The sequence below is a fragment of the Poecilia reticulata genome, chromosome 18 (assembly GCF_904066995.2).
Source record: "Poecilia reticulata chromosome 18, P_reticulata-male-v2, whole genome shotgun sequence".
NCBI lineage: Eukaryota > Metazoa > Chordata > Actinopteri > Cyprinodontiformes > Poeciliidae > Poecilia > Poecilia reticulata.
In genome coordinates this window covers 9,100,304-9,110,621 of record NC_088847.1, presented here as the reverse complement: position 1 = coordinate 9,110,621, position 10,318 = coordinate 9,100,304, and the positions used below count along the sequence as shown (strand labels likewise).

Sequence of the window (10,318 nt, the reverse complement as noted above, 5' to 3'; positions counted from 1 at the left end):
GCTAGGAAAAGTATAATTTTTTTTAGATACATGGTGAGTTTCCTATAGATGGAATCATTCATAAAGCTGACTTTGAGATATGACTTTATGCGAATGTCTTTTCCATCTAAGAAACTAATGAATATGAATGTGATGTCCTTCAAAAATCATGCTGGTATAATACCAGCATAATACATTTGTTATTTATCATTCTCAAAATAACAAACATTGGCCAAATGTTTATACAGACATTTTACCTTCTTTGAGAAACTGATGGAGAAACCCTGTCACCTGCATAGTTTCTGCTTCCAAGACATCATCGTTGTCGTCACCGTCATCACTTTGCTTCTTCACCTGTGGCCAACTGATTGACTGCAGGACCATCTGTAATTGTAGAAATAGAAATGGCTCCAAACGATCATGGAGTCTATCAAAAATATGATCCATATGTTCCTTGAAAAGAAAAAAGAAAAAAAATGTCAAAAACATTGTCAGTAAAATAAAAAAACTATTTTGAAATCAGTAGGTCGGAAATCAATTAATGTCGGAAGAGTTCACAGCCCCTCCTTGAAGCACACAAGGCAGCCATATTAGCTTCTACATTAGCGGTAGCATCTCCTGGAAAATTACGACTTTTACTAAGACCGCCTGATCAGTCTCACCTAAGACAACATACAAACAACCCGGAAAGTCGCCACCCATCAGTTATCTTTAAAGATTCTAGACTTGGCGCAAGTGATATTCTTTTTTAAATAAAACAGGGGAAAATTGGGCGTAGGACAGCCAAGAGAAGGGGGTGGAGGTCTAGCAGGTAGCGAGAACTAATATGCCAGCATTACATGGCGTAAGATTAACAACGGCCCAAACCCGTGTTTTAAATCAAGCTTTAATGTCATGTATCAAAGTTCATGCGCAAAATAAAATGTACTACAGAAATATGAAAGCATAGACTCACCGTTGGGTTTGCGTTCGCCTCCATGTGTCGCTAGCCTCGGTGATGCTGGTATTTCTTCAATATGACTCTTAGGTCATGTGATTAGCTCAGTGTTGAAATCTGACAACGATTGCTAATGTCTGTGACCTGAAGTAACCTCGCCATTTTTGTACAGCGAATTTTTAGATGTTGAATTTGAGACAGCGAATTTGAGCAAGTTGAATTTTTAGGACACTGAAAATATTGCATTTGAATTTTTAAAAGTTGAATTTTTTTATATGCTGAATTTTTTTAACACTGAAAAAAATATATATTGAAAATGTCATCACTTTGAAATAGGAATGTGAATTTTTTTAACAAATGAAAATTGCAAACGTGTACAAATAATGACACTGAATTTTTTTTAGGTCAAAATTGTATTCTGAATTAATTTTCTAATTGAAAAAGTAAGTGCAAATATACAACATTCAAGTTTCAGATGCATTTTTTATTCAAATTCTGATGGCACATATTTACTTCCATAAAATTGAAGCGCTTGCAAGTATGTTGAAATCCAAGAGATTGATCTGGAGGCATCAATGCTTCTTGATAGAAGTGATACTGCATATTGTATTGATCCAATACACAAGGTGTCCCCAATACCAATATTGATACCAATACTGATACTTTTTATGTTGATATATCAAACTTCTGACCTTTTTGGGGTTTTTTTCCTTTGTGAAAATACTGTCCTAAGTTTGAATAAAATAATTCAAAGTTTATCTACAAAACTTTCTATTCTTCTTTAAAAACATACTAACATGATTGGTGTGCATTTTTTCTTAATAAAGTGCAAAAAAAACAAACAATAATTTGACAGAAAATCAAGTTGAGAAACTACAAACCAAAAATAAAACTATATTTCAAGATGGAATCCGAAACAAATATCAATCTCATCACGCTGGCATCAGTCCAGTATCGACTTGGTATCGATCTTATCGAAATTTTGGATTGCTCCGCCCACTTCTCCTTCTTGAGCTCACCTTCAACTCTTGTCGTTTGTTTCAAAAGGTACAAAGCAGGTCACACAACATGTCAGAGTTAGCCGTAGAGGTTAGATAATCTCACAGTATGATCTCAAACCATCTAAACTCCATTTGGAAAACACATTCCTCATAAACTGCCCTGCGCAACACAAGTTCAGGACGGCTAATTAGCCGAGCAGGCCTCGTAAATGCTCAAACAACAATCGACTCTCCCTGGACTTCCAGCAGCTTTCATGTTCTGAAGACAAATACAGACACAAACCGAGACGCGCTCCTCCCCCTCCCCTCCCCGCCCCCCGGGCTGGGACCGTCCTGTGCTTCACACATCAAAGGAGGAACGACCCACCACAAACCTGCTCTACAGATGATGAATCTTTGATTAGTGGATCCAGGAGGGAACGAGGCGTCGATAACAACAAAGCGGCTGCGGCGCTCGCTCTTGAGAAGCTTCAGTCAACACAACGTTACGCCGTAATCCACTCCTCGTTTCTGACTATGTGAAAATGATCCTACTTAAAACTGAGCACACAGTCTTCTTTTTTTTTTTTGGGTTTGTTTTGTTTTAGCTCCAATCAAACAGATTGAATGTTTCGCTTCTTTTTCTCGTCATCTCATGGGGGGGAAAAAATGTAAACAATTTCCTTCCACTTTACCACTTTGTGATTCTCTGCCACATAAAATCCTATTAAGATGACGTTTGAGACCAACAACGAAATTCTTTTAACTCCTTCGAAATAAAAATCACAACCTGCAACACAGCGAGAGCTTAGGCAAGAAAAATAATTTATTTATAATGATATAATAACATTTGTCATCACATTGGCATTGGATAGCTGCAGAGAGGAGCATTTGTGTGGGACACCACTTTGCAGCTACAGGTTACACCGTCGGATGGGACCAGGAAACAGAGGATATTCAATACATACATGGAATATTCCTTTAAATACACTTTTTTAAAACTTTTAATAAGATGTAACAAAAATAGAATCATTCAAATAAATCTGGCTGTCTGTCTTGCTTGTGTTCCTCTCTAATTAACGTGTGTGTGTGTGTCTTTAGAAGCTGCCTTCACAGCGACAGTGCTGCGTTAGAAACTGAGTTTAGGGGACTGTTTTTGCTCGAAGGTAGACCTCGCTCATGTTGCCCTCTTTAAACAAGAACTTTATCGGTCCAAACACTGCAGCCTCGACATTCTCCTGGGGCTTTCAGACGTCCAGAACTCTGGGTTCAGACAGATCAAGAGGTGGCTAATTGGAAAGCCTGTCATAAACTCATTGGAGTGGGGTAAGTAGGATTCAGAGGGTATCAGAATCCCTCCCTGTCCATCTTTGTGTAAAAGTTTATCCATAATTTCTGTTATAATTCACATCTGCAGCTAAAAAACATCAATAATTGATATAAAAGTTTTGCTAAAGCTACATCATCTATATTTATCAAGTGGTGAAACTGGCACCTCCAACAAGCCATTAAATAGCTTCCTCTCTCACTTTCTAATATAATATAGAATCTTCCACTTTTATCTATTGGTGCCCTTGGTAGAGATGTGTAAGAAGCCCTAGAATAATATTTTTGTGTCAAACTCATACACAAAAAAAAGAAAAAGTAGCTTTTAATTTGAGTAGATTTATTGATTGGGAAAAACTTCCCACATTTAGATATATTTTGGTGTTTTCCACCTTTATTTTCTTTTAAGAATGGCCATTAACACAATTATTGGCACCCCTGCTTTTAAATCTTTTGCACAGAGTTTTGACCAACATTAACAAAGTTAACATTTCAAAGGTTTGAAGAATTTTTTGCTTAGTCTCTCCTGATTAAAGGTCTGAAAGATGCCACATTTGGCAGCTCAGTCAAACTTAAACTTTGACCTTCGTGCCTCTAGTGGCAGAGGAAGGTACTACAAAAACGGAAACCGAAAAGTCTGTAACAAGATTCTCAAAAAAAAATATCTAATTAAGGGCCTCCAAATGATGATCAACAATGCAGTCAAACTTAGCACTTAGCAAACTTAGTAATATTTGTTACAATTAAATGTAACAAATATGTTTTCATATGATATTGCCATAGAAACTTCATTAAAAATTTATTCTCTTTTTGTAAATGTCTAGTATATTTTTTTTACTGGAAAGCTAAAAGAAACGTATTGTGGTTCTTTAACTTAACCCAAACTAAATTTGTTAAACAAATGTAGTTTAACCAGTGAATTTAAACCTTGAGAAATCATCTATTTTCTTTATTTAGGCCCTGCAGATTTCAGGAAACCCCCAATGTTTCTGATTTTAACGGTTGTTATGGAGACACAGTGACACAAAGATTAAACTCTTTGCTGCTTTTCTGTTTTAATCAACCACATGAGAGTATAAAATGCTTCACTTGTATTCAGTTGCTTCAGGTGCATTATTGACTACACGTTTTCTTATGGGCACCAAAAATTGTGATGTGGGATTTTTTTCCACTTTCACTGTATAAATTAAATTAGAGGAGTTTTTGCTAAAATGCTCAGTGCAATATTTTACTACCGCAATAAACAATTAAATGTTATGGGTACCGATAACTGTAGAGGGTTCTGTAAATAAAGTTTTATGCAGCTGAGATGGGCAGAAAAAATAAATGGAAGGTCAGTAGAGTAGTTAAACCCCCACTCCTCTTTAAAATAGCACTTTTCATTTAATGGGGGAATAATAGTTAATCTTCAATATAGTCCTCTTATTAGATATTTATAGAAATGTAATTCTCCAATATAATAAGCTGTCAATATATTTGTTTCTATTTATTATTTAGCTTAGTGCTGCAGGCAGAGAGAGCTCGGCTCTTTGGTTCGGGGGTTTTTCAAACGCAGTCCGGCTCTTTGCGCTGGTTCATGACTCGTCGGTTTGTTGCACCAATGCAGCTCCGTGTTGGCGGTAAGGTTTCGGCTGATTGTGGAGCTGCGCACCAGATGTAACGTAGCGCGTCGTGTTCTTCTTCATAATAAGTGAGAATATCTTTACATGAGGGAACGCATCCCTATTTGTTTGCCACCGTACCCATATGATTTGGCGTGTCTGTACCGCTCCTGACTTCTCGCTTCATAGGAATCTGTCTTACGAACACACCGTGGACGGCTAATGTGCTACACAAATGGGCCGTCCAAACAATTTTACACTTTTTTTTTTCCTTTTTAAGATGAATTTGTGCGTCCAAACCACATGGAACCATCGCCTTCCTTCTGCTTCTTTGATTTGGCTCCTATTCATCTGGGCTCAGTTCAAAAATAAAACTTCTTTTTTTTTTTTTTACCCCCCAATCAACCTGTCTGAGAAGTCTGAGGATTATTTAGCTTCATATGTGTGTATAAATAGGGTTAAGGGAAAAGGTTACATAAATGTCTTTTAGGGTATATATGTAAGTTCTCTCCTCTGGGCCTGCTGTATGTCATTCATTTTTGGTGCAAAACACATATTTCCATCACCAAGGCAACTGAAATCATAAAAATGAAATTCATAAACAAAGAGACCAAGAAGTTGCTGCAGCAACGCCCATAGTTCAGTATACAAGGCAAACAAACACAGAGTTCTATAGTTTTATCGTTGTCATTCACTAAATATTTAAAACAAGCATCACTTCTACTAGTCGTCAGAAATGGATTTATGTATTTTTCTTCCCAAAATGACTGAATACCTGAAGGACTATTGTTGGGAAGAAAGACAGAGTGTTTTTCTTCCCCTTGCCTTTTTTTTGTGATGCTTCTTTTTTCGTCCACAAGATGGAGCTCCGACTCAATAGCACCGAGAGATACTTTGCCAAGCAAGAGTCGGGAGATGAAAGCTTTCCCTCCTGGGTTTGCGGTCCATCCATGCAGGGAGGTGGGAGGGGGGTAAGTCGGGTTTAGGAGCCTGGAAAGCTGCTCGTCCGCTCATCCACACGCGAATTCAGAACCAATAATCTTTGTGTTCACAGTTCTGAAAGTCAAGGTCCTTCACGCAAAAACACCTCTTAAAAATCCATTCACCCTTTCTCAGTCATTCATTCTCTCACTCGTTGGTAGGAATCCCGCGTTACGTGGGAGCTAATGGTATAATGAAAAAGGAAAGCTCACATTTTGCATTTTCCAAAATCAAAACAAAAGAGGAAAAACAGCATCAATGTTTTCTAACAGTCCTTTCATTGACATTCATCCTGTGCCGTCTCTAATACTGAGCTCGGATGCATAGACCGGATACAGGGAAGGAGAGACGGTGAGGTGGATGAGATGGAAAAAAGAGGTGGAGAGATGGGAGAATGGAGGAGGATGCAGGGAGGAAAGGAGAACTCGCTCTTTGCCAGATGAAGGGGGTTACAGTGGCGCAAAAGAGACAGATGGAGACGGATCCCAGTCATGAGAGGAGGAGGAGGAGGAGTGCTGGGAGTGGTCGGGGATGCGGGTGACTCAGACAGTCACTGGGACAAAACGTACACAGGGGAAGGCTAAACAAACAGAACCTCTTCGATGCCTGGAGCGTCCCTCTGCTGTAGCGCCAATGGACAGACGGAGGGAACCTCATTCTGAACCAGTTTTCAACACTTCGTCTGCTAAAGCCGCAGCAGGCTCACAGCATTCCTTCAGTCCGACAAGCCAGAGTCCCCGGGGCCGTTCTACTCCTTCACAACAATATTTGCACAGTTGGCTCCTCACGACTCCAGAATCTTTTTTTATTTTATTTACATTTTTGTTTTGGAATGTTAAGGTTTATGGAAGCCATTTTTAATCTTGGAAATAGAACAGATTCCACAATCATTTAGATGCGAGTGCAAGGCGGAATCACTGGTCCAGACCTTTAAGTCCGTTCCACTCCAGTTGCTTGACTGATCTGATGCGGCACTGTGACATAAACCAGGATATTCTGGGCTGGAAATGTGTCCAGTGAGCTCTGCAGAAACAGGTTAGCATTTGGGTTATTAACTATGCATTTGAATGAGGAAAGAAAGTGGCAGTGACGGCTCCTTCACCCCTTTACGAAAATCTTCTAAGTGGTAAATGGAAACTGGACGGCAGGCTCTACTTTGCTCTGGTCCGCTTCTAATCGAAGCCTTGATAGAAGGAATGCTTGGAAGGAGCTCCACAGCTGCAGTTGCTATGGTTTTAGCCTAAGAGGTCCCAATGCCAACAGGGGCCTGGTGGGTGTAAGAGAGGGTTTCTTTCTGGTTCTCCAAATTGAAAACCAAATCATTTGCTTTCAAAGTTTCTCAATAAAGCAACACAAGTAGACAGTTTAGCTACAAACTTCACCTCTCTAATTATCACTGGGATAATTTCTCTATACTGTTTTAAACAACAGTACTGGTCTGCGCTCACCCCTTCCTATGTGCATGCCTATTTTGTTCCTTCCTACATCTATTTTGCACCAAAAATCAAGTCACTTCATGCCCCTGTACATACTCAACTTTATATTGGTTCACTTTTCTTTCCTTGGTATGTGTAAAATATGCATCAACCAGCATTAGTGGATACATATGCCACCTTGGTTGCAAAAGGAATGGAAGAGGTTTGAAGCACATTTGCCAAAATAATCTACAAGAAGTTAAAATGTTTCGAGATTTAAAAAGATAGTTATAGTGAAGGCTACAAGTCATGATTTAATTCACAAAGCAAACTGTCTAGGTTGTGCAAAGCAAGGACAAGCCGGGATGGATGGATGGACGGATGGATGGACAGACGATTTCTGATGAGCCTATTGGGTTTGGTTCTGATCTTCCAGACAGGTATCGCCTTTAAAACTGTCAGATTTTTGTCAAATTATGACCTCTGATCAAAGCAAGACAAGCTACCGCATTTCCTGTCACTAGATATTGTTGAACAGAGTTCGCAATACCTTCCAAAAAACTATGAGTGGATCATACAAAATTTCCCGCTGATGGATTAAAACCTAATGCATGGTCAAAGAACTTGTTGGGTATGAAACAACCAAAATTAAGGTGGAAGAATATTTCAAGTTTACTCTGCCATGAAACATATCCAGTCTCTACATTTGCTCTGGTTATACCCCATGCCTCTGAATTAAGGCCTAATGATTGGAGAAAAGGTTTTCGAACCTCATCTTGAGCCTTTTAGTGATCCGCGACAATTGTTGAAATTCCAGCTAGGTTCCTGTCTACTTTAAATTAATCCGAGACCTCGTCTTGTTAAGCCAAAAGGATGACTTGGATCATTTCAAAAGCGACAAGTGAGCAGGAAGACTCACCTAAAAGAACTTCACGTAGGTCATTGTAATCTATTAAGGTCATGCAGTTTGACGATCCACACATCCAAGCTCTAATGAAAACTACTGGGGAGGCACACCTCACGTTAAACGTAAAACCATCCAAACCTTTGTGCACTAGCTCCATGTTCGCTTTGTGTAGTTGAAGCGTCCATCTATACACACTCACACGAACAAAACCTCACTGTAGGTCCTCTGTGGTCTGTTTGTAACAGTTCTTTGGTCCCCCAACACCAGAGACCAGAAATGAATAAAAACCCTGTTCAATAACCAGGCCTGCTTCATGATCTCTGTGCAGAAACATCGGCAGGCATGATTGCATCCACACAAACACACACACAACTCGTGTAGACGGCCGTTTCCTTTTTCTTTGTTTTTTTCCTTTCGAAGCATGACTCTTTAGTCAGTGTGTGTGCTGAAAGTGTGTGCATGGGCAGTTTGAAGTCCAAGCTTCTCACATCTTTGTACACTATTTTGAGTCTTTGTTGATAGATGCTTTCCATTTATCTTTGTACATAATACATACAGTATAATCCCATTAAACATATACAGTAAATAGACATTAAGAATGTATAAAAAAATAGGAGCAAAACGTAACATCTAAAATCAGATTAAAAAGATAATGGACGACGAGGGGAAACAAAATGCAAAGCGGCAAAAAACAGGATTTCTCCATGTAAACGACCTCTGAGGTCAAAGGAAAGAAAAGTGCTTCGCTTTCCAAGCAGAGTCGGTTCGCTTGGTGCCTCTGTGGAATGCTTACCGAAGATTCACGGTCACAGCACGAGCAACAAAATGAGGGACATGCTCATGCCTCATCTTTGGTGGCAAAAAAATAAAAAATAAAAAAAAATCCCCCATGCAGTTTGTCTTTGTCCAATCTGGCACTTCGCTGTTGGGCTGTTATGCTATTGCATTGACCGTGGGGAGGAAAACGAAGCCACAATGTCCAAGTTTACCTTCCTCAGTTTTCCCATCGCAAAACCGCTCAACTTCGTAGAGGCCTACAGGTGTTACACCTGTAAAGCAACTGAATCACAGGCAGATTTGGTAATTGTATTCCAATTATTTCTTGAATTAAGTCGATTCCTGGTCCTCAGTGGTGTCATGGTAGATCAGTATGGTTGCAGATTCAGATATGATTCGGATCTGTTGTTAATACCAAACCAAAAGGAATGAAGATATATCCACCGTGTATCTCTACATTCCCAGCGTCGTCTCCACAAGTCCATCTGCCCATACATTTTCCTCATTTAACAGGAGTTTTTTTTTTTTTTTAGATCTATATATAGTTAAAAAACAACCTTTTATCTCCTCTGATGAGTTTGACAGGCAAACACTGAGCTCCAACCCTAGGAAGGACCATTTTGTCCAAAAAATGTGCTCCAATTTCATTGGACAATCCAAATGGTCAGTCAGAGGTTGGACAGTTCAGGACCCGTCCTCTGTGTGTGGCAGATTGTAGAATTGGTTTGTGTTGTAGTAAACAGGATCCAGACCAGGTCAACGTCTAGAAATTGTATTTCCATTCACTGATCGTTGGGTTTGTCGGACGGAGACGGCACCTCCCCTCCCTCGGCGGCCGACGCATTGGCGTTTGAGAATTCCGTGACACGTCGCGCTAGAGGGTTTGTGCTCTTCAGGAGCTCCATTGCAGACACCCTCGCTCCTCCACTGGAAGACTTGCTGCCTTTCTTCTGAAGCAGGGCCATGAAGTTCTCGTTGCGAGAGCTCGACCTCTGGCTGCTGCCCAAGGTTAGGTTCCGATGGTCGCTCACAATGGCGCTGTGCTTCACGGGCGACACCAGGCTCTGCCGACTGCCAAAAGAATCCGAGGGCTCCTTACGGCCCAGAACCTTTCGCTTGGACCTGGAAGAGAGTCATATAAATTCAATTGGTTGGAATATTTTTCATTAACTTCTTAAATGCTACACAATGACTGGTAGTTTTGGTTTTTGCTTGCTTGGCAAAGAATTTCAAGATTGTCTCCCCTGTTGTTTTGATGAAAACATTTTCTTACTTCTCAGTTCTCCAAGCAAATTTCAGCTGCACACAAAGTAAAACTATGAGCACTTGTTGCTTAGAGACTGTGCCTGCATCTATAAATGTGTCTATGAGAGAGAAAAAAAGAGGGCAAAGTAAGAATCTCTGGTCAGCAATGT

At 39.9% G+C, this 10,318-nt stretch overlaps 1 protein-coding gene across 6 annotated transcripts in view; it reads right to left on the bottom strand.

Moving 5' to 3' along the window:
• Positions 1 to 2,704: 2,704 nt before the first annotated feature.
• The window catches only part of nhsl2 (NHS-like 2), a 120,749-nt gene continuing 113,135 nt past the window's right edge, over positions 2,705 to 10,318 (bottom strand). For all 6 annotated transcript variants that reach the window (XM_008435153.3, XM_017310488.2, XM_017310489.2 and 3 more), the window contains one exon: positions 2,705 to 10,025. In XM_008435153.3, the coding sequence (XP_008433375.2) occupies positions 9,686 to 10,025 (340 nt within the window). In that variant the 3' untranslated portion in view covers positions 2,705 to 9,685. The remainder of the gene's footprint in view (positions 10,026 to 10,318) is intronic.